At 43.8% G+C, this 27,426-nt stretch overlaps 1 protein-coding gene and 1 long non-coding RNA gene across 4 annotated transcripts; one reads left to right on the top strand and one right to left on the bottom strand.

Annotated features, from left to right (window-relative positions):
* Positions 1-96: 96 nt before the first annotated feature.
* On the bottom strand, positions 97-15,427 carry LOC135554774 (uncharacterized). Of its 2 annotated transcripts, XR_010457738.1 has the most exons (5): positions 15,196-15,427; positions 7,667-7,832; positions 5,738-5,848; positions 5,362-5,514; positions 97-5,271 (listed from the first exon to the last, which is right to left on the bottom strand). It is a non-coding gene; the product is annotated as an uncharacterized LOC135554774 (long non-coding RNA). The 2 variants fall into 2 exon arrangements; XR_010457739.1 differs by lacking the exon at positions 7,667-7,832 and having other exon boundaries at positions 15,196-15,423.
* On the top strand, positions 14,947-26,108 carry LOC135554773 (uncharacterized). Of its 2 annotated transcripts, none has more exons than XR_010457737.1 (5): positions 14,947-14,991; positions 24,221-24,387; positions 24,660-24,770; positions 24,925-25,077; positions 25,178-26,107. XR_010457737.1 is itself a non-coding variant. In XM_064987204.1 (5 exons), the coding sequence occupies exons 1-5, from the start codon at positions 23,909-23,911 to the stop codon at positions 25,775-25,777; spliced, it is 1,149 nt and encodes a 382-aa protein (XP_064843276.1). In that variant the 5' UTR covers positions 23,867-23,908; the 3' UTR covers positions 25,778-26,108. The 2 variants fall into 2 exon arrangements, 1 of the variants encoding a protein (XP_064843276.1); XM_064987204.1 differs by lacking the exon at positions 14,947-14,991 and adding an exon at positions 23,867-24,026 and having other exon boundaries at positions 25,178-26,108.
* The last annotated feature ends 1,318 nt before the right edge of the window (positions 26,109-27,426 follow it).

The raw sequence follows: 27,426 nt of genomic DNA, 5'->3' as shown, positions 1-27,426 counted from the left end.
CTTTTGTAAACCTTCGAAACTCAGCTTTCAGACCCTCCTGTGCTACACACTGTTCTGTCAGAAGGATTTCATATTCAAACAGCTGGCAAGCTGATGTTCAAATCAAATATAACTTTATTAGTCACACGTGCTGAATGAAACAGGTGTACACCTCACAGTGAAATGCTTACTTACAAGCCCCTTAACCAACAATGCAGTTTTAAGAAAAACAAATAATTAAAGAGCAGCAGTAAAAAACAATAGCGGGGCTATATACAGGGGGTACCAGTTCAGTCAATGAGTCAAATGTGTCAATGTGCAGGGGCCACAGGAGCGAGGTAATTGAGGTAATTATGTACATGCAGATAGGGATATTGAAGTGGCTATGCATAAATAATAACAGAGAGTAGCAGCAGGGGGGGGGGGGGTACAAATAGTCTGGGTAGCCATTTGATTAGCTGTTCAGGAGTCTTGTGGCTTGAGGGTAGAAGCTGTTTTGAAGCCTCTTGGACAAACGGAGAACAGAGAAAAGTTTATGACTTGGGTGGCTGGAGTCTTTGACAATTTTTTAGGGCCTTCCTCTGACACCGCCTGGTATAGAGGTCCTGGATGGCACGAAGCTTGGCCCCGGTGATGTACTGGGCCGTACGCACTGCCCTCTGTAGTGCCTTGCAGTCGGAGGCCGAGCAGTTGCCGTACCAGGCAGTGATGCAACCCGTCAGGATGCTCTCGATGGTGCAGCTGTAAAACCTTTTGAGGATCTGAGAACCACATCTTTTCAGTCTCCTGAGGGGAAAAAGGTTTTGGATGTTGGCCCTAACTCATAGCTTTACTCCAATAGCTACATTATTTTTTACATTGCATGTAGACAAACAATTGACATCTTGATTTTAGATTTTTACTTTTAAAATCTACATGTAATACTGTTTCACAGAACTTTTTGAAATTGGCAGATTTTTTTGGGCTGATTTAAGATAAAACTTCAACCCTGCTACGGTCCACACAGAGACACTGTACTTCTGGAAACACCTACAGCTAAAGGCACATGCTATGCCCTGGGGTCTACACCACCCGTTTCATCAGATATCCCTGGGGTCTGGACCACCCATTTCATCAGATATCCCTGGTGTCTGGACCACCCGTTTCATCAGATATCCCTGGGGTCTGGACAACCCGTTTCATCAGATATCCCTATGAAGATAATTGAACACTATGGGAAAAGAGACAAGGTCTCATATTATAATATACTCTACTCAACCTTAAGTCTCCAATCAGATTGCATGGGAAAATACTTTATTTAATCTTTATTTAACTAGGCAAGTCAGTGAAGAACAAATTCTTATTTACAATGACGGCCTACCCCGGCCAAACCCAGACGACGCTGGGCCAATTGTGCGCCGCCCTATGGGACTCTCAATCACAGCCAGTTGTGATACAGCCTGGAATCGAACCAGGGTGTCTGTAGTGACTCCTCAAGCACTGAGATGCAGTGCCTTAGACCGCTGTGATACAGGCTGGAATCGAACCAGAATGGCAAAACATACTGAGGTCCAATAAGACACGAAGACCGTTGCAAGAGAGCTGCGGTCAAGGCTATCTCCGTGACAACCATCCACGGGTTCTACTGGCCTCCCCTGACTGCTGGGGATGCATCCTGGACAGAGGCACCTTGGTTCACGTGTTATGGACGTGCCCACATTTACAACCGTTCTGGATGACTCCCTTTGGCCCCGGGCTGTTACCCCGGGCTGTTACCCCGGGCTGTTACCCCAGGCTGTTACCCCAGGCTGTTACCCCAGGCTGTTACCCCAGGCTGTTACCCCAGGCCGTTACCCCAGGCCGTTACCCAGGCCGTTACCCAGGCCGTTACCCAGGCCGTTACCCAGGCCGTTACCCAGGCCGTTACCCAGGCTGTTCCTACTCTCCAATCCCTCTGAACTGAAACAGAACATCACCCTCGCTGCCTTGTTTTCATCCTAACCAACTCACTTTTTTTTTTGTGACCCCAAAAACTTTCGAACAGTAATGTATGCCCAGGCCGTGAGCAGAGCAAAAAGGCCCAACCCCAACTAATGCACCCCTCAAGTCCCATCCTGGACCTAACAAAGGTATGTATCAGAAGCTCAACATGCTCTGCTCACACTCCCTTTGGCCCCGGACTGTTCCCACTCTCCAATCCCTCTGAACTGAAACAGAACGTCCCCCTCGCCGCCTCGTTTTCGTCCGAACCAACTCACTTTTCAGTCTCAGTCAGGCCTTTTTTGTATATTTCCTTCCGTCCTTTTCAGAACGACACTGGGGATCGTAAAACAAAACTCCCCAGCTCTGTGCCAGCAAAACTATACCCCCCCCCCACCAAAAAAGAAGAGCCATGACATTGATCCAGTACAGGATGTGCTAATGGTTAAGACTGCTGCATATGAACACATTTGATACAAACTGATTAAGCACATTCAAAAACGTTTGAGTTAAAAGGTGGGCTAGCCAGCTAGGCAATATTTCAGACCCCTCCCAACCTCAGATAGCAGGTTGACGCTTGTCATGATTCTTGTCCTGGAGGCAAAACAGAGCCGTTTCCCCTTCGATAGATCAGCTGCAAATTGGCTACAGTGAATTCGTAAAGTATTCATACCCCTTCACTTTTTGTTGTTTATGTTGTTACATTACAGCCTTACTCTAAAATTGACAAAATAATTGTTCCTCTTCAATCTACACACAATAACACAAAATGACAAAGCGAAAACAGGTTTTTAGAAATGTTGGCAAAAAATAAATATTCTAACCCTTCGCTATGAGTCTCAAAATTGAGCTCAGGTGCATCCTGTTTCCATTCTACAACTTTATTGGAGGCCAGCTGTGGTAAATTCAGTTGATTGGACATTATTTGGAAAAGCACACACCTGTCTATATAAGGTCCTACAGTTGACAGTGCATGTCAGAGCAAAAACCAAGCCATGAGGTTGAAGGAATTGTCTGTAGAGCGCCGAGACATGATTTTGTCGAGGCACAGATCTGGGGAAGGGTACTAAAAAATGTTGGCAGCATTGAAGGTCCCCAAGAAAACAGTGGCCTCCATTATTCTTAAAATGGGAGAAATTTGGAACCAACAACACTCTTCCTAGAGTTGGCCGCCCGGCCAAACTGAGAAATCGGGAGAGAAGGGCCTTGGTCAGGGAGGTGATTAAGAACCTGATGGTCACTCTGACAGAGCTCCAGAGTTTCTCTGTGGAGATGGGAGAACCTTCCAGAAGGACAACCATCTCTGCAGCACTCCGCCAATCAGGCCTTTATGGTAGTGGCCAGATGGAAGCCACTCCTCAGTGAAAGGCTCATGACAGCCCGCTTGGAGTTTGCCAAAGAGCACCTAAAGGACTCTCAGACCATGAGAAACAAGATGCTCTGGTCTGATGAAACAAGATTGAAGTCTTTGGCCTGAATGCCAAGCACCACACCTGGAAGAAACCTGGCACCATTCCTACAGTGAAGTATGGTGGTGGCAGCATCATGCTGTGGAGATGTTTTTCCAGAGGCAGGGACTAGGAGACAAGTCAGGATCGAGGGAAAGATGAACTGAGCGAAAGTACAGAGAGATCCTTTCTAGGGAGTTTTTCCTAGCCAACGTGCTTCAACACCTGCATTGCTTGCTGTTTGGGGTTTTCGGCTGGGTTTCTGTACAGCACTTTGAGATATCAGCTGATGTACGAAGGGCTATATAAATAAATTTGATTTGATCCTTGGTGAAAACCTGCTCTAGAGCGCTCAGGACCTCAGACTGGAGCGAAGGTTCACCTTCCAACAGGAGAACGACCCTAAGCACACATCCAAGACAACATAGGAGTGGCTTCAGGACAAGTCTCCGAATGTCCTTGAGTGGCCCAGCCAGAGCCCGGACTTGAACCCAATCAAACATCTCTGGAGAGCCCTGAAAATAGCTGTGCAGCGACGCTCCCCATCAAACCTGACAGAGCTTGACAGGTTCTGCAGAGAATAATGGGAGAAAAAGCCCAAATACAGGTGTGCCAAGCTTATGGCGTCATACACAAGAAGACTCCAGGCTGTAATCGCTGCCAAAGGTGCTTCAACAAAGTACTGAGTAAAGGGTCTGAATACTTATGTAAATGTAATATTTCATTTTTATTAACAAAATTAAAATAATTGCTAACATTTCTAGACCTGTTTTTGCTTAGTCAGCATGGGGTATTGTGATGTCATCATGGGGTATTGTGATGTCATCATGGGGTATTGTGATGTCATCATGGGGTATTGTGATGTCATCATGGGGTATTGTGTGTAGATTAATGAGAAAAATAACAAATGAATCCATTCTAGAATTAGGTTTAACGTAACAAAATGTGGATAAGAGGGGAAGGTGTCTGAACTTTCCGAACACACTGTATGTCGACAAAAATCAAACAAACACAAATTAAGATCAAAAAGCAAATTTAAGGTTAGAAATGAGGGTTAGCAGTGTGGTAAACAATTAGGTTTAAAATCAGATTTTATGACTGTGCCAGCTAGTGAGCACTCCGCAGCGCTGCCTCCAGAACAACATTCAAAACTAAGAATGCTCTCCCCTCTTGATCCCCCCCCCTTCTTATCAAGTTGTGTTGACAAAATGCTAATATTAGTTGAAATAAAAGTTACACTACCCAAAATATACTCAATTTGTGGAAGGACCCACACACTCGGTCCTCAGCCCGAGGCTCAATGCCAACAATGTATCCACACTCACTATGTCCTCTGTGTGCTGTTCTAACCCATCTATGAAAGGGTGTGATGCACTCTTGGTTGGAATGAGATCCATGTCCATCTCAGCTTTTCTCTTCCTTGGAGAAAAGGTCAGTGGAAGGTCTTTATCCTGTGGAACATGGGCCTTCATATCCAGCAACACGCTTCTGAGCTGTGAAGACAGGTCAGTCACGTACTGTTCCTCTTCCAGATGATAAGTGAGTTCTGTGATCTCTTTAAGATATCCTGCACATTGCCTCCGTAACCGCAACAGCTTCCTAGAGGACCTCTTCTTTCCTCTGCCAGATGGACCTTCGTATGGACGGTCAATGTTGGAGTCTCCGGTGGCCCGCTTGGTCTTAAACATGACATTTCTTATGTCACTGTCAGTGGGGTAATAGCGCCTGCGAGTAGGTGGAGGGGCTGCTCTCCAAGGAAAAGCTCTTCCACTACAAAGGTGTTCAGATGACACTTCATTTCAGTCATCTTTCTCACACCAGACAGAGTCAGCTGCTCAATCTTCTCTCTCAGCCTGGCATCTACAGCTTCCCTAACATGAGCTGCCTGTTGGAGAAAGAACACATGGGTTTATCATAAAGTGGTCAGTGGGTAAGGGGTAACTTAACCAACACTCTATTATATAGATATATTTACCTCGCCAACAACTGCATGTGAGCTGTGCTCAGAGAGGGAGGGGAACCTAACGCAGTAGACAACCTCTGCCTTCACGGAGCTGGGTGTTTCACTTAGTGCTGCCTTCAGAGTTTGGGAGGCCTCCTTTTTAGAGCACACTGTACTTTCCTCAATCTAGACATAAAAAAGTGTTACATATGTACTGGTACTATGTACAGTGTTAGGCTGATTCACACAGACAGTCCAATTCTGATCTTTTTTCGCCAACTAATTGATCTTTTGACCAATCAGATCAGCTCTTTTGCCCATAATTGGAAATAATTGGAACATGGGCTGGCTGTGTAAACACGGCCTTAGACTTAGACCAACTGTAGGCGTAAAACGTTTTCATATTTACCTTAAAATCAGGAAAGCGGATAACGTGGGCGATGTTTATTATAGCCTTGCAGTCCACCTTTTTGGTATTTTGTACCAGTTTCCGTTTCTGTAGGAAGGTATGGTCTTCAAGCTATGGAAGATGGCAAAACATTTAATAATAATAAAAGAAATTGACTGACATTACCAGTTAAAAGTTTGGACACCGCTACTCATTCAATTTGTACTATTTTCTACATTGTAGAATAATAGTGACGACATCAAACCTATGATATAACACGTAGTGACCAAATAAGTGTTAAACAATTCAAAATATATTTTTGATTATTCAAAGTAGCCACCCTTTGCCTTGACAGTTTTGTACACGCTTGGCATTCTCTCAACCAGCTTCACCTGGAATGCTTTTCCAACAGTCTTGAGTTCCCACTAATGCTGAGCACTTTTTGGCTGCTTTTCCTTCACTGCGATCCAACTCATCGCAAACTATCTCAATTGGGTTGAGGTCAGATGATTGTGGAGGCCAGGTGATCTGCTGCAGCACTCTCCTTCTTGGCCCTTACACAGGCTAGAGGTGTGTTGGGTCATTGTCCTGTTGAAAAACAAATGAGTCTCACTAAGCGCAAACCAGATGGGATGGCGTATCGTTGCAGAATGCTGTGGTAGTCATGCTGGTTAAGTGTGCCTTGAATTCGAAATAAAATCACTGACAGTGTCACCAGCAAAGCACCCCCACACCATCACACCTCCTCCTCCATGCTTCACGGTGGGAACCACACATGCAGAGATCATCTGTTCACCTACTCTGCGTCTCACAAAGACACGGCGGTTGGAACCAAAAATCTACAATTTGGACTAATTAGTCCAAAGGACAGATTTCCACCGGTCTAACATCCATTGCTCGTGTTTCTTGGCCCAAGTTGTCTCTTCTTCTGGTTGGTGTCCTTTAGTAGTGGTTTCTTTGCAACAATTCAACCATGAAGGCCTGATCCACGCAGTCTCCTCTGAGCAGTTGATGTTGAGATGTGTCTGTTACTTGAAGTTTGTTATGCAATAATTTGGGCTGCAGTTTCTGAGGCTGGAAACTCTAATGAACTTATCCTCTGCAGAGGTAACTCTGGGTCTTCCTTTCCTGTGGTGGTCCTCATGAGACAGTTTCATCATAGCGCTTGATGGTTTTTGCAACTGCACTTGAAGAAACTCAAAGTTCTTGAAATTTTCTGAATTGACTAACCTTCATGTCTTAAAGTAAAGTAATGATGGACTGTCGTTTGTCTTTGCTTATTTGAGCTGTTCTTGCCATAATATGGACTTGGTCTTTTACCAAATAAGGCTATCTTCTGTATACCACCCCTACCTTATCACAACACAACTGATTGGCATCAAAAACACATAAAGAAGGAAAGAAATTCCACAAATTAACTTTTAACCAGGCACATCTGTTAATTGAAATTTCCAGGTTCCAGGTGACTACCTCATGAAGTTGGTGCCAAGAGTGTGCAAAGCTGTCATCAAGGCAAAGGTGGCTACTTTGAAGTATCTCAAATATAAAATATATTTTGATTTAACACTTTTTTTGTTTACTATACGATTTTGTGTGTTATTTCATAGTTTTGCCGTCTTCACTATAATTCTACAATGTATAAAATAGTAAAAATAAAGGAAAAACCCCTGGAATGGGTAGGTGTGTCCAAACGTTCGACTGGTACTGTATATAGCACTTTTCTAGACTCCCAAAGCTCTTTACAGTGTACAGGGAAACTCACCACCTTAACCCCACCTACATACTCTTGCAATAAGTGCCATGGCCTCTTTAGTGACCACAGCGTTAGGACAACCCTTTAAAGTCCCATCTTATTGAGGAACAATCCACTGTTAGTCCTTCAACATTATTCTAATTAAATGTTATATAAAGTGTGTGGTGTAAATGACAGTGAACCGGCTATGAACTTACTTCCTTCTTGTCTCTTTCAGCAGCATATTTCTCTTTGGCTTTTGTCTGTCTGTCTTTGCCCTGGTGGCATTCATACGTCTTTGTGCCAACAACTTGAAACGGAACACCATTGAACGGGATACTTTTACTCTCCCAGCTGAGTTTTTCCGTGCCAAAGGCTGTGCATCTGTTAAAAAGGTCAACAATATGATATATTACTATTAGAATGATAGGCTTGTGGGGGAAACTAACAAAGTTTCTCTCTGTCAAATAACTCATCTGTTCTTGAAAATGGATCCCTTATGCTGATGATGCAATAGCAATTTTGAGGCAATAAAGATGTGCATCGTTGCCATGGCAGCATTTGGTTGCTGCAACCAATATACTCTTAAGGAGTGTAGGTGAGTCTACCATTACTCTTTAAGGTCATAGGACCTTATACACTACACGATCAAAATAAAATGTTGACACCTGCTCGTCGAACATCTCATTCCAAAAATCATGGGTATTAATATGGACTTGGTCCCAACTTTTCCTGCTATAACAGCCTCCACTCTTCTGGGAAGGCTTTCCACTAGATGTTGGAACATTGCTGCTATAACAGCCTCCACTCTTCTGGGAAGGCTTTCCACTAGATGTTGGAACATTACTGAGGGGACTTTCTTTCATTCAGCCACAAGAGCATTAGTGAGGTCGGGCTCTGATGTTGGGCGATTAGGCCTGGCTCGCAGTCGGCCTTCCAATACATCCCAAAGATGTTCGATGGGGTTGAGGTCAGGGCTCCGTGCAGGCCAGTGAAGTTCTTCCACACAGATCTCAACAAACCATTTCTGTATGGACCTCTTTGTGCATGGAAGTATTTAGGGGAATATTCAGGGGAATATAATTAGGGGAATATTCAGGGGAATATTCAGGGGATATATTTAAGGGATATATTCAGGGGATATATTTAGGTAAATATTCAGGGGATATATTTAGGGGACATATTTAAGGGATATATTCAGGGGATATATTTAGGTGAATATTTAGGGGATATATTTAAGGGATATATTCAGGGGATATATTTAGGTGAATATTCAGGAGTGGAAGCTTTCCGTGGGGATTATATGCAAATGAGTATTAATACCGTTTAAAATGTAGGATGTTTTTTGCATAAAACATAAACCTTTTACCTTATAAATAGACATAATTGCAATTTATTAAATCCTTCTAATAGAAATACAAAAAACAATTTAGTTACAAATTGAACTTTAATTAAATGAGTTGGGATGATTTCATGGGATGATTTCACTGAACAACAATAGAAAGGGAATATTGAATGATCCCCAATGATCCATCGCATCTCCCAAAGGCGTTTTCAACATACATCTGTAAAATGATAGTCTAGAAACTAAAGCTTTGGTTGTCTTCCTCTCAGGTTTCCATGTCTTCTCCCTGGACCTCTTCAATGTCCACCTCTTGACCATCAGACTCTGAGGCCTCATCTTCACTGACACTTTCCAACTGTGTTGAGGATGGCTCGTTGTCAGGCTCAAAAAGTCTCAAATTTGTCCGGATGGCAACCAATTTTTCAACCCTTGTATTGGTCAGCCTGTTGCATGCTTTGGTGTGTGCGTTCCCAAACAAGGACCAGTTGCGCTGTGAGGCGGCTGATGTTGGTGGGATTTGGAGAATGATAGAGGCAACAGGGGAAAGAGCCTCAGATCCACAAAGTCCCTTCCACCAGGTGGTTGATGAGACATGTTGGCACGACTGGCATATTGCATCTCCATCCCAAAGCCCTTGCTTGGAAGTGTCCTTCGCTAGACTGCCAAGAACCTTGCCCTCATCCAGGCGAGACACGGTAGTGATGACACCATAGGCCTTGTTGATCGCTGCACCAGACAGGATGCTCTTGCCAGCATACTTGGGGTCCAACATGTACACTGCGGCGGGTATGGGCTTCAGGCAGAAGTCTTCACACTTTTTGATATATTTCAGAACTGCAGTTTCCTCTGCTTGGAGCAATAGTGAAGTGGGCAGGGCAGTACAGATTTAATCTCTTACATCTGCAAGCAGAGTCTGAACATCAGACTGCACGGATTGAGGGAGACAATGCCATCCTATGGTTACTGCTATAGGTTTCAGGAGTTTTGGGCAGCTTACCACTCTCTCCCAAAATACATCATTCTGGAGGATCCTCTTGATGGGGCTGTCCATATCAGCAGACTGTGATATGGCCATTTCTTGGAGAGACTCCTTCCCCTCCAGGAGACCGTCAAACATGATGACAAAACCACCCCAACGGGTGTTGCTGGGCAGCTTCAATGTGGTGCTCTTATTCTTCTCACTTTACTTGGTGAGGTAGATTGCTGCTATAACTTGATGACCCTTCACATACCAAATCATTTCCTTGGCTCTCATTGTTTTCAGTGCCATGATGTCCTTGAGGAGCAGATTCAATGCATGAGCAGCACAGCCAATGGGTGTGATGTGAGGGAAGGACTCTTCCACTTTAGACTAAGCAGCCTTCATGTTCGCAGCATTGTCTGTCACCAGAGCAAATACTTTCTGTGGTCCAAGGTCATTGATGACTGCCTTCAGCTCATCTGCAATGTAGAGACTGGTGTGTCTGTTGTCCCTTGGGTCTGTGCTCTTGTAGAATACTGTGCCATATAGTGCTATTTTGTTCATTTTTTTGCGTTGTTTGTAACTTTTTTGTGTACATAATGTTGCTGATGCTGGCACTAAGACCGCACTCAACCAACTCTATAAGGCCATAAGCAAACAAGAAAATGCTCACCCTGGAGTGGCGCTCCTTGTGGCCGGGGGCTTTAATGCAGGCAAACTTAAATCAGTTTGACCAAAACAGGAACAACGATGTACGCTAAGAAACACAAACAGTTGAAAACAGGCCTGGTGAAGAAACCAAAGGGAGGGACATATATAGTTGGGCAAAAAAGTATTTAGTCAGCCACAAATGTTTACCAGCATGTCACATGTGCAACCAGAGGGAAAAAAACACTAGACCACCTTTACTCCACACACAGAGATGCATACAAAGCTCTCCCCCGCCCTCCATTTGGCAAATCTGACTATAATTCAAACCTCATGATTCCTGCTTACAAGTAAAAACTAAAGCAGGAAGTACCAGTGACTCGCTCAATACGGAAGTGATCAGATGATGAGGATGCTACGCTACAGGACTGTTTTGCTAGCACAGACTGGAATGCGTTCTGGGATTCATCCAATGGCATTGAGGAGTATAGCACCTCAGTCATCGGCTTCATCAATAAGTGCATCGACGATGTCGCCCGCACAGTAAACGTATGTTCATAACCCAACCAGAAGCCATGGATTACAGGCAACATCCACATTGAGCTAAAAGCTAGAGCTTCCGCTTTCAAGGAGCGGGACTCTCAGACGAACCATCAAACAAGCAAATCGTCAATACAGGATTAAGATTGAATCCTACTACACCGGCTCTGACACTCGTCAGATGTGGCAAGGCTTGAAAACTATTACGGAGTACAAAGAGAAACCCAGACGCGAGCTGCCCAGTGACGCAAGCCTACCAGACAAGCTAAATGCCTTTTATGCTCGCTTCAAGGCAAGCAACACTGGAGCATGCACAAGAGCACCAGTTGTTCTGGATGACTGTGTGATAATACTCTCGGTAGCCGATGTGAGCAAGACCTTTAAACAGGTCAACATTCACAAAGCCGCGGGGCCAGATGGATTACCAGGACGTGTATCAAAGCATGCGCGGACCAACTGGAAAGTGTCTTCACTGACATTTTTAACCTCTCCCTGACAGTCTGTAATACCTACATGTTTCAAGCAGACCACCATAGTCCCTGTGCCCAAGGAAGCAAAGATAAACTGCCTAAATAATTACCGCCCCATAGCACTCACGTCGGTAGCCATGAAGTGCTTTGAAAGTCTGATTATCATATCAACAGCATCCTCTCGGATACCCTTGACCCACTCCAATTTGTATACCGCTCCAACAAATCCACATATGATGCAATCTCAACCGCACTCCACACTGCCCTTTCCCACCTGGACAAAGGGAACACCTATGTGAGAATGCTGTTCATTGACTACAGTTCAGCGTTCAACACCATAGTGCTCACGAAGCTCATCACTAAGCTAAGGACCCTGGGACAACACCTCCCTCTGCAACTGGATCCTGGACTTCCTGACGGGCTGCCCCCAGGTGGTAAAGGTAGGCAACAACATGTCTGCCATGCTGATCCTCAACACTAGGGCCCCTCAGGGGTGTGTACTTCGTCCCCTCCTGTACTCCCTGTTCACCCACGACTGCATGGCCAAACACGACTCCAACACCATCATTAAGTTTGCTGACGACACAACAGTGGTAGGCCTGATCACCGACAACGATGAGACAACCTATAGGGAGGTCAGAGAACTGGCATTGTGGTGCCAGGACAACAACCTCCCCCTCAATGTGAGCAAGACAAAGGAGCTGATCATGGAATACAGGAAAAGGCTTGCCGAACAAGCCCCCATTAACATCAACGGGGCTGTAATGGAGCGGGTCGAGAGTATCAGGTTCCTTGGTGTCCACATTACCAATGATCTATCATGGGCCAAACTAGAGGTTGACCGATTAATCGGAATAGCCGATTAATGAGGGCCGATTTCAAGTTTTCATAACAAATCGGAAATCGGTATTTTTGGGCACCGACTTTGCTGGTGTTTGGTTTTTTTACACCTTTATTTACCTTTATTTAACTAGGCAAGTCAGTTAAGAACACATTCTTATTTTCAATGACGGCCTAGGAACGGTGGGTTAACTGCCTTGTTCAGAGGCAGAATGACAGATTTTCACCTTGTCAGCTTGAGGGATCCAATCTTGCAACCTTACAGTTAACTAGTCCAACGCGCTAACCACCTGCCTCTCATTGCACTTCACGAGGAGCCAGCCCATTACGCGAATGCAGAAGAAGCCAAGGTAAGTTGCTAGCTAGCATAAAACTTATCTTATGAAAAAAATAATCAATCAATCATAATCACTAGTTATAACTACACATGGTTGATGATATTACTAGTTTATCTAGCGTGTCCTGCGTTGCATGTAATCGATGCAACGCTGGGGGATGATTTAACAAAAGCGCATTTGCGGAAAAAGCACAATCGTTGGACGACTGTACCTAACCATAAACACCAATGTCTATCTTTAAATCAATACACAGAAGTATATATTTTTAAACCTGCATATTTAGCTAAAAGAAATCCAGGTTCGCAGGCAATATTAACCAGGTGAAATTGTGTAATTTCTCTTGCGTTCATTGCACGCAGTTTGGGCCGCCTGGCTCATTGCGAACTAATTTGCCAGAATTTTACGTAATTATGACATAACATTGTACAATGTTACAAGAATATTTAGACTTAGGGATGCCACCCGTTAGATAAAATACCGAACGGTTCCGTATTTCACTGAAATAATAAACGTTTTGTTTTCGAAATGATAGTTTCCAGATTAGACCATATTAATGACCAAAGGCAGTCTGACTGAGCGATGGTCGGCAGCAGCAGGCTCGTAAGCATTCATTCAAACAGCACTTTAGTGCATTTTGCCAGCAGCTCGTCGCAAGCACAGAGCTGTCTATGACTTCAAGCCTATCAGCCTAATGGCTGGTGTAACCGATGTGAAATGGCTAGCTAGTTAGCTGGGTGTGCGCTAATAGCGTTTCAAATGTCACTCGCTCTGAGACTTGGAGTAGTTATTCCCCTTGCTCTGCAAGGGACATGGCTTTTGTGGAGCGATGGGTAACGCTGCTTAGAGTGTGGCTGTTGTCGATGTGTTCCTGGTTCGAGCCCAGGTAGGGGCGAGGAGAGGGACAGAAGCTATACTTTTACACTGGCAATACTATAGTGCCTATAAGAACATCCAATAGTCAAAGGTATATGAAATACAAATGGTATAGAGATAAATAGTCACATAAATACTATATTAATTACAACCTAAAACCTCTTACCTTGGAATATTGAAGTCTCATGTTAAAAGGAACCACCAACTTTCATATGTTCATGTTCTGAGCCAGGAACTGAAACATTAGCTTTTTTACATGACACATACTGCACTTTTACTTCTCCAACAATTTGTTTTTGCATTATTTAAACAAAATTTGAAAATGTTTCATTATTTATTTGAGGCTAAATTGATTTTTATTGGTGTATTATATTAAGTTAAATTAAGTGTTCATTCAGTATTGTTGTAATTGTCATTATTACAAACACACCAAGACCTCTACCCCACACACTGACTCTGTACTGGTACCCCATGTATATAGCCTCATTATTGTTATGTTATTGTGTTAATTTTTACTTTAGTTTATTTGGCAAATATTTTCTTAACTCTTCTTGAACTGCACTGTTGGTTAAGGGCTTGTAAGTAAAGCATTTCATGGTAAGGTCTACACTTGTTGTATTCGGCGCACGTGACAAATAGTTTGATTTGACATGATCATAATTGACTGTAGCACATATAAAGCGCCCACAAGCTACCAGTGGCTGAAAACACAATTGCAGCGGGATGTACGAGTGACGAATTTCCGGGCAAGGATGGTCCATTTAAAATTAATTCCTTCCTCCCTCGCCCTGCAAGTGTAAACTCGTCAGACGTCATGATAAGTGTCCACTTAATTTGAGGGCTGAGGGGAGAGTGTGTTTTGAATGCAGCCTTTATTGTACAATCCTTACTGTTGACCAGTCACCGACGAAGTGGCTTAGACTTCGGCTTGCCTCTAGAAAAAATGTTGTGTGCCCGAACCAGACACGTCTTCGGGGCTATAAAGCTGAAGCGTCCCTTTAGAATGGTAGTGAGAGGAAATCCATTCGCGGGTAGTGGGAGCGGATGGAAGTAGCTGAAACTGGGCCGACATTCTGCTAATTTTGTCGTCGATGAAACATCTGATCTCAATACATTTTTAATGTCCCACAAGTACAATATGTTACGAGCACAGTGCGCTGAGTTTTATAGACTTGAAGCTTTGCCAAAGTTTTAAACAATTGCGTTTAGGAGTGGGAGTGCAAGGTCGAATTGAGTTTGTGCTTTGCTTTGCCCACTATGCTCATACTGTAAACAGCACAGATGAACTAACTTCGTTTTGGAAACAATTTCCAAAACAAACGAGAGCCTAAATGTCATATGCACGAATTTTCCAAACTGTTCGGCTGGGAAGAATCCCGGGTTCATCGTCCGTGCTTCAGCTGATGACACCGAACATGGAAAGACTGACAGACGGGCAAACCCCACTCCGTTGCCAACAACATTGCATAGCAATTTTGCCCCCCCCCCCCCCCCCCCCAGAAATGGACAGTGTATCATTAGCCGTCACGTAAGTAACTTAGTTATTTCAATAGTAATTAATGAAAATGACTAATTTATTGGGCTAGTGTATCATCAGCTTTAGGTCATTTTAGATGGGCTAGTGTATCATCAGCTTTAGGTCATTTTAGATGAGTAGCAAAAGTAAGCTACTAGCTACCTAATGTTAGCTATTTAGGCTATGTAACGTTATGTGTTTTTAAAGACAACTTACCCTTTTGCCCAAAACTTTTGTCCCTTCTCAATGTTATGAATTTCAGTGACGTTTCCAATTCTTGTTCCCGAATGTATTTAGTTATTTCGTCCTCAAACTTGAACTCGAGATATGCCATTTCGAAAATATGGCGTTTTCCACCATAGATATTAAGCAGTGGACTAGCACAGTTTCTAAACCTAGAGACGCAACATCGCGATACTTCCGGGAACGCTTGCGGCCCAGGACGACGCCTCGATCACACCAACAGTTTTCTCCTCCCCCGTTTTGGAACAACCAGAAGTACATTCATTTCCGATTTAACGCTGTGTATACATTACAGTATTGCTGTTGCAGTTGTGTGGCGTATTATATATATATATATATATGAGAGAGAAATGTCCTTGTTTTTTAAAGAAAAACACTTTTTTTTTGTCCATTTAAAATAACATCAAATTGATCAGAAATACAGTGTAGACGTTGTAAATGACTATTGTAGCTGGAAACAGCAGATATTTATGGAATATCTACATAGGGGTAGAGAGGCCAATTTGCCAGTGTTAAAAATCAATGTTTATATATTTTTTTCAAGCTAGCTTCATACTTTTTTCAGACATGCCGAAAATGCAGCCTTGCTGATTTAATTGGACACTTCACGGCTGCCAGAGTTTGACATGTGACTACAGTTTGCATTGAATTGTGGGTCATATCAACCCCACAAGTGACCAAAGTTGTTCACTTCCTCACTAAGAGAGGAAGGTGAGAATCACCCACCACAATATCATCCACTAAAGAAGTTGAGAATCACCCACCACAATATCATCCACTAAAGAAGTTGAGAATCACCCACCACAATATCATCCACTAAAGAAGTTGAGAATCACCCACCACAATATCATCCACTAAAGAACTTGAGAATCACCCACCACAATATCATCCACTAAAGAACTTGAGAATCACCCACCACAATATCATCCACTAAAGAACTTGAGAATCACTCACCACAATATCATCTACTAAGGAAGGAGGTCAGAATCACCCTCCACAATATCATCCACTAAAGAACTTGAATCACCCACCACAATATCATCCACTAAAGAAGTTGAGAATCACCCACCACAATATCATCCACTAAAGAAGTTGAGATTCACCCACCACAATATCATCCACTAAAGAACTTGAGATTCACCCACCACAATATCATCCACTAAAGAACTTGATAATTACCCACCACAATATCATCCACTAAAGAACTTGATAATTACCCACCACAATATCATCCACTAAAGAACTTGATAATTACCCACCACAATATCATCCACTAAAGAACTTGATAATTACCCACCACAATATCATCCACTAAAGAACTTGATAATTACCCACCACAATATCATCCACTAAAGAACTTGATAATTACCCACCACAATATCATCCACTAAATCTGGAAGGTGAGAATCACCCACCACAATATCATCCACTAAAGAAGTTGAGATTCACCCACCACAATATCATCCACTAAAGAACTTGATAATTACCCACCACAATATCATCCACTAAAGAACTTGATAATTACCCACCACAATATCATCCAGTAAAGAACTTGATAATTACCCACCACAATATCATCCACTAAAGAAGTTGAGAATCACCCACCACAATATCATCCACTAAAGAAGTTGAGAATCACCCACCACAATATCATCCACTAAAGAACTTGAGAATCACCCACCACAATATCATCCACTAAAGAACTTGAGAATCACCCACCACAATATCATCCACTAAAGAACTTGAGAATCACTCACCACAATATCATCTACTAAGGAAGGGAGGTCAGAATCACCCACCACAATATCATCCACTAAAGAACTTGAATCACCCACCACAATATCATCCACTAAAGAAGTTGAGAATCACCCACCACAATATCATCCACTAAAGAAGTTGAGATTCACCCACCACAATATCATCCACTAAAGAACTTGAGATTCACCCACCACAATATCATCCACTAAAGAACTTGATAATTACCCACCACAATATCATCCACTAAAGAACTTGATAATTACCCACCACAATATCATCCACTAAAGAACTTGATAATTACTCACCACAATATCATCCACTAAAGAACTTGATAATTACCCACCACAATATCATCCACTAAAGAACTTGATAATTACCCACCACAATATCATCCACTAAATCTGGAAGGTGAGAATCACCCACCACAATATCATCCACTAAAGAAGTTGAGATTCACCCACCACAATATCATCCACTAAAGAACTTGATAATTACCCACCACAATATCATCCACTAAAGAACTTGATAATTACCCACCACAATATCATCCAGTAAAGAACTTGATAATTACCCACCACAATATCATCCACTAAAGAAGTTGAGAATCACCCACCACAATATCATCCACTAAAGAAGTTGAGAATCACCCACCACAATATCATCCACTAAAGAACTTGAGATTCACCCACCACAATATCATCCACTAAAGAACTTGATAATTACCCACCACAATATCATCCACTAAAGAACTTGAGAATCACCCACCACAATATCATCCACTAAGGAAGGGAGGTCAAAATCACCCACCACAATATCATCCACTAAAGAAGTTGAGAATCACCCACCACAATATCATCCACTAAATTTGGAAGTTGAGAATCACCCACCACAATATCACCCACTAAATCTGGAAGTTGAGAATCACCCACCACCAGGACAAACTAAGGAAACAAAGTTTTTTGTGTAACAAAAAGGTGACATGGTAACGATTAACCTTTTTATTAGTGTAAGGTTAGGAAAAGGGCTTAGCTACAATGCTACAGTTGTCAACACTGGTTGTCCCTGACATTACCACCAAATCTAGCCACAACGGTAGAAATGTAAACAGACCATCAGTCCCGACATACCAGCAGTATCATACCACCGGTTTACAGTTTGCGAGCAACGACCAATCAGATGAGGGAGTGTGATGATGTATAAAAACATTTCTTACATCCAAACGTTGATTTATTCTCCTTTCTGCAGTTTCTTCTTCTCCAGTTCACTACCCGTACAGGTACAGTAGGTAGCAGCATGTCCATTCAATTTGTGGGAACGCCTCTCAGCCTGAGTAAGGAGATATAGAATGAAGAAATGGGAGTTTTTGTTTTTTTTTGTCAATTTACTATTTTAGTTGTGTGGATGAAGTTAGTTTCACGTATGGATTATCTTTTTAACTTGTATTTTCAACCCCTGTCCAGTTGGAGGCGCAAATAAACCTTTTTTTGGATGTAGTTCACCATAAAACCCACAGAAGGAGAAGAGGGGGAGGTTCTTGGGTTACTTTTTTTGTTGTTTTTGCCATCCAGAGGGAGCGTGCGCTCCGTACCACGTGACTGGGACAAGAACTGTGACTTGCTTTCCTCTCCGGAGCTGTTGAAAGGAGTGATAACTGGAGGGGCGTTAAGTGTTGAGGAGAGTCAACTGAAGTTGAAGACACAGACCAGGTGGACAGCGTGATAAAACAGAAGAGTTCGACTGAGTTTTGATGCAGATTCTTTTACCAGGTCAAGTTAGGATGTGTCAGTTATCCCGTGAGTTTTTGTCCTAAACCCATTACGGTGTTTTAGGTGTCAAGCTTATTGTCATGTGGCAGCAGTGTGTAGGAGGGAGATTCCTAGATGTGAGAAGTGTGCTGGATGACATGAGACAAATGAATGTGTAGTATCGGTGCAAAACGTTGTGTAAACTGTAGGGGTATCCATGGTGGTGGAGATCAGACATGTCTGGTGAGAGAAAGGCAGGTTGCCAGGATCAGAGTAGTGCAGAAGGTATTGTATGCTGAGGCAGTGTAGAGGAAGATGGTTCCAGGATGAGTAAGCCGAGGCCAATGGAGAGTGATGGGGAATAACGTGCTTCCTTAAGGTGGGTTTCTTATCGTTCATAGCCATGATTATCAACTGCACTGACGCAGGAGTGGAATCACAGAGGATAGATGTTGTGGTGGCAGCTGCAGAGAAGTACTAGGGTGTACGAGATTTTACTGCAGAAGAGTTACAAGATGTTTTGAAGGATTGTGTCCCATCCTCCCAGGCTGCTCTCCTGAAGTAGGATCAGATAAGGTCAAAGTCGTGGTGAGGTTTTATGGCCACAGGAAGATGTTTTGGGTTGGGGTGATGTCGACGGGGGGAGGGGGGTATTTTTTATTTTTATTATTCATTATTTTATAAATGTAGAACCCTCAGCCCCTCTACTTCCCACGGCTATGGGGCAGGGTTAGTTAGTAGGTCAAAATAATTTTAAAAATCACAGTGTAATTCATTCAAACTACATAATGGTAGGCTGATACACAGTAGGTGGCAGCATGCTCCTAGAACAATTGTTAGAAGAACAACAATAACATTTGGCCTCACACTCCAGAACACTAGGTGGCGCCAATGGGTTTGTGCTGATTGTACAGCCGGTTAAATGGTGTCCCTTGACAAGGCAAGAACAAGAAGTATGTCAGGAGAAGTGCAGTATTATCATAAGGAGACTTATACTTGGAAATGGAGGGGAAAAGAGTGGCAGAGGAGGTCTAAGAGCGAGAGGGAGGAAGAGGGTGAACTTGAGTCGGTTAAAAATGGTGGGGGGAAAAGGAGGTGGTCGGTGTTATCGGAGCCCGAGGCGTGCACCGAGAGGCAGGATAAAGATGAGCCTGTGGACAGCAGGAGTGAAGTTTTTGGAAAAAAAGTAGACGCCTGCCTTTTGGCTGATCCATTTGTGGTTTCAGGGTGGGTGAAAACGGAGTTGGGTGCTGTGGAATCGGTGAGGGTAACCAGAAGTGGTCTTGTGGTAATTGTATGTGTTTCTGCTGGTTAGAGGGAGCAGGTGCTCCACGTTACGGGGACAAGAGGTGTGAATTGTTTTGCTCTCAAGAAAAGGGTGCCTTTGAAAGGAGTGACTTTTTTTATTTTACCTTTATTTAACTAGGCAAGTCAGTTAAAAACAAATTCTTATTTTCAATGACGGCCTAGGAACAGTGGGTTAACTTCCTGTTCAGGGGCAGAATGACAGATTTGTACCTTGTCAGCTCGGGGGTTTGAACTCTCAACCATACGATTACTAGTCCAATGCTCTAACCACTGGGCTACGCTGCCGCCCCATTACTGGGGTAGCGGTAAAAGCTGACCAACTGAAGGGGAAGATTCGTGACGCTCGTCGTTTGATGTGTGAGTGTTGAAACAGAAGAGTCATTGTTTGTTCTTTTGAGTTTTGATGTTGAGTCTGCCCGACAAAGTGCTGTTAGGATATATGTTTTCCTATACGAACATTTGTGCCATCTACATTACATTGTTTCAGGTGTCAGGCTTATGGGCATGTGACAGCAGTGTGTAGGAGGGAGGTTCCTAGATGTGCAAAAGGGCATGTGACAGCAGTGTGTAGGAGGGAGGTTCCTTGGTGTGCAGAAGGGCATGTGACAGCAGTGTGTAGGAGGGAGGTTCCTAGGTGTGCAGAAGGGCATGAGACAGCAGTGTGTAGGAGTGAGGTTCCTAGGTGTGCAGAAGGGCATGAGACAGCAGTGTGTAGGAGGGAGGTTCCTAGGTGTGCAGAAGGGCATGTGACAGCAGTGTGTAGGAGGGAGGTTCCTAGGTGTGCAGAAGGGCATGTGACAGCAGTGTGTAGGAGGGAGGTTCCTAGGTGTGCAGAAGGGCATGTGACAGCAGTGTGTAGGAGGAGGTTCCTTGGTGTGCAGAAGGGCATGTGACAGCAGTGTGTAGGAGGAGTGCAGAAGGGCATGAGAGACAGCAGTGTGTAGGAGGGAGGTTCCTTGGTGTGCAGAAGGGCATGTGACAGCAGTGTGTAGGAGTGAGGTTCCTAGGTGTGCAGAAGGGCATGAGACAGCAGTGTGTAGGAGGGAGGTTCCTAGGTGTGCAGAAGGGCATGTGACAGCAGTGTGTAGGAGGGAGGTTCCTAGGTGTGCAGAAGGGCATGTGACAGCAGTGTGAGGAGGGAGGTTCCTATGCAGAGGGCATGTGACAGCAGTAGGAGGGAGGTTCCTTGGTGTGCAGAAGGGCATGTGGCAGCAGTGTGTAGGAGGGAGGTTCCTAGGTGTGCAGAAGGGCATGTGACAGCAGTGTGTAGGAGGGAGGTTCCTAGGTGTGCAGAAGGGCATGTGACAGCAGTGTGTAGGAGGGAGGTTCCTTGGTGTGCAGAAGGGCATGTGACAGCAGTGTGTAGGAGGGAGGTTCCTAGGTGTGCAGAAGGGCATGAGACAAAGGAATGTGTAGCATTTGGGGAAAGTAGTGGTATGTGTTAATTGTAAGGGTGCCCATGGGGCTGGGGATCAGAAATGTCCCATGCGAGAGAGGCAGGTTGAGGTTTCCAGGGTTAGAGTAGGGCAGACGTTGTCATACACTGAGGCAGTGAAAAAAGTAGAGGAAGATGGGTCAAGGGGGAGGGATCCTGAGAGGAGTGGTGTGAGTAGTAGATCTGTACCATTACAGAGGGATAAACCAACAAGTGATGTACAGTTGAAGTCAGAAGTACATACACCTTAGCCAAATACATTTAAACTCAGTTTTTCACAATTCCTGACATTTTAATCCCAGTAAAAATTCCCTGGTTTAGGTCAGTTAGGACCACCACTTTATTTTAAGAATGTGAAATGTCAGAATAATAGTAGAGAATTATTTATTTCAGCTTGTATTTCTTTCATCACATTTCCAGTTGGTCAGAAGTTTACATACACTCAAATAGTATTTGGTAGCATTGGCTTTGAATTGTTTAACTTGGGTCAAAGGTTTTGGGTAGCCTTCCACAAGCTTCCCACAATAAGTTGGGTGAATTTTGGCCCATTCCTTCTGACAGAGCTGGCGTAACTGAGTCAGGTTTGTAAGCCTCCTTGCTCGCACACGCTTTTTCAGTTCTGCCCACAAATTTTCTGTAGGATTGAGGTCGGGGCTTTTTGATGGTCACTCCAATACCTTGACTTTGTTGTCCTTAAGTCATTTTGTTACAACTCTGGAAGTATGCTTGGTGTCGTTGTCCATTTGGAAGACCCATTTGCGACCAAGCTTTAACTTCCTGACTGATGTCTTGAGATGTTGCTTCAATATATCCACATAATTTTCCAACCTCAAGATTCTATCTATTTTGTGAAGTGCCCCAGTCCTTCCTGCAGCAAAGCACCCCCACAACATGATGCTGCCACCCCCATGCTTCATGGTTGGGATGGTGTTTTTCAGCTTGCAAGCCTCCCCCTTTTTCCTCCAAACATAACGATGGTCATTATAGCATAACAGTTCTATTTTTGTTTCATCAGACCAGAGGACATTTCTCCAAAAAGTATGATCTTTGTCCCCATGTGTTGTTGCAAACCGTAGTCTGGCTTTTTTATGGTGGTTTTGGAGCAGTGGCTTCTTCCTTGCTGAGTGGCCTTTCAGGTTATATCGATATTGAACTTGTTTTACTGTGGATATAGATACTTTTGTACCTGTTTCCTCCAGCATTTTCACAAGGTTGTTTGCTGTTGTTCTGGGATTGATTTTCATTTTTCGCACCAAAGTACGTTCATATCTAGGAGACAGTCTCCTTCCTGAGTGGTATGATGGCTGCGTGGTCCCATGGTGTTTATACTTGTGTACTATTGTTTGTACAGATGAACGTGGTACCTTCAGGCATTTGGAAATTGCTCCAAAGGATGAACCAGACGTGTGAAGGTCTGCAATTTTTTTTCTGAGATCTTGGCTGATTTCTTTTGATTTTCCCATAATGTCAAGCAAAGAGGCAATGAGTTTGAAGATAGGCCTTGAAATAAATCCACAGGTACACCTCCAATTGACTCAAATGATGTCAAATAGTCAGAAGCTTCTAAAACCATAAAATCATTTTCTGGAATTTTCCAAGCTGTTTAAAGGCACAGTCAACTTAGTGTATATAAACTTCTGACCCACTGGAATTTTGATACAGTGTCTGTAATTGTTGGAAAAATGTATTGTGTCATGCACAAAATAGATGTCCTAACCGACTTGCCAAAACTATAGTTTGTTAACAAGAAATTTGTGGAGTGGTTGAAAAATGAGTTTTAATGTATGTAAACTTCCGACTTGGGAGTTTTGGCATTTTATAGTAATCGTTATCAACTGTTCTGCAGGGATGGAACGTACGTTGCAGAAAATAGAAGTTGTGGTGGCAGCTGCAGAGAGGTCTTTGGGTGTGCGTGACTTGACATCAGAATAATTACAGGGTGTGTTACGTGGTGGTATCCCATCCTTTCAGGCTGTTGGCCTGAAGTAGGACTATATATATATATATATTTGTTATTTTAACTCTGCAAGTCAGTTAAGAACAAATTCCTATTTTCAATGACGGCCAAGGAACAGTGGGTTAACTGCCTTGTTCAGGGGCAGAATGACAGATTTGGACCTTGTCAGTCCAGGGATTTGACCGAGCAACCTTTCAGTTACTGGCTCAATGCTCTAACCACTAGGCTACCCTGCCACCCCAATAGCGGAGCATGGTATTTATTATTATTTTGTGAGTGTAGTGTGAAATTGTAGGGCATTTGTTATACTTTGCTATAAAAAAAATATAACAAAATAGAAGGGATATACTCCAGTCTCATGGTAGCGGTAAACCTAATCGGAGAAGAACAGTAGGTGGCAGTGTATGCTGCTAAAGGTTGAATGCGATCCGCCAACCCAATCTCAAAGAAGAAGAACCTATTCGCTAACGCCGCATTTTCGAAATGGCATATCTCGAGTTCAAGTTTGAGGACGAAATAACTAAATACATTCGGGAACAAGAATTGGCAACGTCACTGAAATTCGTAATATTGGGAAAGGACAAAAGTTTTGGACAAAAGGGTACGTTGTCTTGTCTTTATTTAATTTTATAACGAGTAGCTAACTTTTGCTACTCTCATCTAAAATGATGCTAGCTAAGTTAGCTAGCATAACAGATTCCATTCCAAGCGCTCGACCAGGGAGAAACTTTGTTAGTTTCCCTACAAGCCTATCGTTCTAATAGTAATATATCATATTGTTGACCTTTTTAACAGATGCACAGCCTTTGGCACGGAAAAAACTCAGCTGGGAGAGTAAAAGTAACCCGTTCAATGGTGTTCCGTTTCAAGTTGTTGGCACAAAGACGTATGAATGCCACCAGGGCAAAGACAGACAGACAAAAGCCAAAGAGAAATATGCTGCAGAAAGAGACAAGAAGGAAGTAAGTTCATAGCCGGATCACTGTCATTTACACCACACACTTTATATAACATTTAATTAGAATAATGTTGAAGGACTAACAGTGGATTGTTCCTCAATAAGATGGGACTTTAAAGGGTTGTCCTAACGCTGTGGTCACTAAAGAGGCCATGGCACTTATTGCAAGAGTATGTAGGTGGGGTTAGGGTGGTGAGTTTCCCTGTACACTGTAAAGAGCTTTGGGTGTCTAGAAAAGTGCTATAAAAGTCAAATGTATGATTATATCTTCTGTAGCTTGAAGACCATGCTTTTGTAAAGAGACGGAAACTGGTACAACATACCAAAAAGGTGGACTGCAAGGCTATAATAAACATCGCCCACGTTATCCGCTTTCCTGATTTTAAGGTAAACATGAAACAAGGTATGCACTCAAGGTCTAGGTCTGTCTAAAAAAAATAATAAATGTAACAGAATTGAGCTGGATATGTAAACACAACCTGTGAATCGGTCTAACATAGTACCATTACATATGTAACAAATACCCCCTTTTCATGTCTAGATTGAGGAAAGTACAGTGCGCTCTAAAAAGGAGGCCTCCCAAACTCTGAAGGCAGCACTAAGTGAAACACCCAGCTCCGTGAAGGCAGAGGTTGTCTACTGCGTTAGGTTCCCCTCCCTCTCTGAGCACAGCTCACATGCAGTTGTTGGCGAGGTAAATATAACTATAGAACCTATATAATAGAGTGTTGGTTAAGTTACCCCCTTACCCACTGACCACTTTATGATAAACCCATGTGTTCTTTCTCCAACAGGCAGCTCATGTTAGGGAAGCTGTAGATGCCAGGCTGAGAGAGAAGATTGAGCAGCTGACTCTGTCTGGTGTGAGAAAGATGACTGAAATGAAGTGTCATCTGAACACCTTTGTAGTGGAAGAGCTTTTCCTTGGAGAGCAGCCCCCTCCACCTACTCGCAGGCGCTATTACCCCACTGACAGTGACATAAGAAATGTCATGTTTAAGACCAAGCGGGCCACCGGAGACTCCAACATTGACCGTCCATACGAAGGTCCATCTGGCAGAGGAAAGAAGAGGTCCTCTAGGAAGCTGTTGCGGTTACGGAGGCAATGTGCAGGATATCTTAAAGAGATCACAGAACTCACTTATCATCTGGAAGAGGAACAGTACGTGACTGACCTGTCTTCACAGCTCAGAAGCGTGTTGCTGGATATGAAGGCCCATGTTCCACAGGATAAAGACCTTCCACTGACCTTTTCTCCAAGGAAGAGAAAAGCTGAGATGGACATGGATCTCATTCCAACCAAGAGTGCATCACACCCTTTCATAGATGGGTTAGAACAGCACACAGAGGACATAGTGAGTGTGGATACCTTGTTGGCATTGAGCCTAGGGTAGTAGGGCTGTGTGGATACCTTGTTGGCATTGAGCCTAGGGTAGTAGGGCTGAGTGGATACCTTGTTGGCAATGAGCCTAGGGTAGTAGGGCTGTGTGGATCAAATCAAATCAAATCAAATCAAATTTATTTATATAGCCCTTCGTACATCAGCTGATATCTCAAAGTGCTGTACAGAAACCCAGCCTAAAACCCCAAACAGCAAGCAATGCAGGTGTAGAAGCACGGTGGCTAGGAAAAACTCCCTAGAAAAGCCAAAACCTAGGAAGAAACCTAGAGAGGAACCAGGCTATGTGGGGTGGCCAGTCCTCTTCTGGCTGTGCCGGGTAGAGATTATAACAGAACATGGACAAGATGTTCAAATGTTCATAAATGACCAGCATGGTGAATAATAATAAGGCAGAACAGTTGAAACTGGAGCAGCAGCACGGCCAGGTGGACTGGGGACAGCAAGGAGTCATCATGTCAAGTAGTCCTGGGGCATGGTCCTAGGGCCGCGGTTCAGTTGAAACTGGAGCAGCAGCACGGCCAGGTGGACTGGGGACAGCAAGGAGTCATCATGTCAGGTAGTCCTGGGGCATGGTCCTAGGGCTCAGGTCCTCCGAGAGAGAGAAGGAGAGAATTAGAGAACGCACACTTAGATTCACACAGGACACCGAATTGGACAGGAGAAGTACTCCAGATATAACAAACTGACCCCAGCCCCCGACACATAAACTACTGCAGCATAAATACTGAAGGCTGAGACAGGAGGGGTCAGGAGACACTGTGGCCCCACCCGAGGACACCCCCGGACAGGGCCAAACAGGAAGGATATAACCCCACCCACTATGCCAAAGCACAGCCCCCACACCACTGGAGGGATATCTTCAACCACCAACTTACCATCCTGAGACAAAGCTGAGTATAGCCCGCAAAGATCTCCGCCACGGCACAACCCAAGGGGGGCGCCAACCCAGACAGGATGACCACATCAGTGAATCAACCCACTCAGGTGACGCACCCCCTCAGGGACGGCATGAGAGAGCCCCAGCAAGCCAGTGACTCAGCCCCTGTAATAGGGTTAGAGGCAGAGAATCCCAGTGGAAAGAGGGGAACCGGCCAGGCAGAGACAGCAAGGGTGGTTCGTTGCTCCAGAGCCTTTCCGTTCACCTTCCCACTCCTGGGCCAGACTACACTCAATCATATGACCCACTGAAGAGATGAGTCTTCAGTAAAGACTTAAAGGTTGAGACCGAGTTTGCGTCTCTGACATGGGTAGGCAGACCGTTCCATAAAAATGGAGCTCTATAGGAGAAAGCCCTGCCTCCAGCTGTTTGCTTAGAAATTCTAGGGACAATTAGGAGGCCTGCGTCTTGTGACCGTAGCGTACGTGTAGGTATGTACGGCAGGACCAAATCAGAGAGATAGGTAGGAGCAAGCCCATGCAATGCTTTGTAGGTTAGCAGTAAAACCTTGAAATCAGCCCTTGCTTTGACAGGAAGCCAGTGTAGGGAGGCTAGCACTGGAGTAATATGATCAAATTTTTTGGTTCTAGTCAGGATTCTAGCAGCCGTATTTAGCACTAACTGAAGTTTATTTAGTGCTTTATCCGGGTAGCCGGAAAGTAGAGCATTGCAGTAGTCTAACCTAGAAGTGACAAAAGCATGGA

The sequence above is a fragment of the Oncorhynchus masou genome, chromosome 14 (genome assembly GCF_036934945.1).
Source record: "Oncorhynchus masou masou isolate Uvic2021 chromosome 14, UVic_Omas_1.1, whole genome shotgun sequence".
NCBI lineage: Eukaryota > Metazoa > Chordata > Actinopteri > Salmoniformes > Salmonidae > Oncorhynchus > Oncorhynchus masou.
Note: the sequence above shows the minus strand (reverse complement) of the source record. Positions and strands in the feature narration are given on the sequence as shown.

What these genes read in the sequence shown, in the direction of transcription:
- LOC135554773 (XM_064987204.1), top strand. Translation starts at nt 23,909, where the DNA reads ATGGCATATCTCGAGTTCAAGTTTGAGGACGAAATAACTAAATACATT. An exon ending in CAAAAGTTTTGGACAAAAGG is followed by an intron (nt 24,027 to 24,220) that starts GTACGTTGTCTT and finishes CCTTTTTAACAG; the next exon opens with ATGCACAGCCTTTGGCACGG. An exon ending in CAGAAAGAGACAAGAAGGAA is followed by an intron (nt 24,388 to 24,659) that starts GTAAGTTCATAG and finishes TATCTTCTGTAG; the next exon opens with CTTGAAGACCATGCTTTTGT.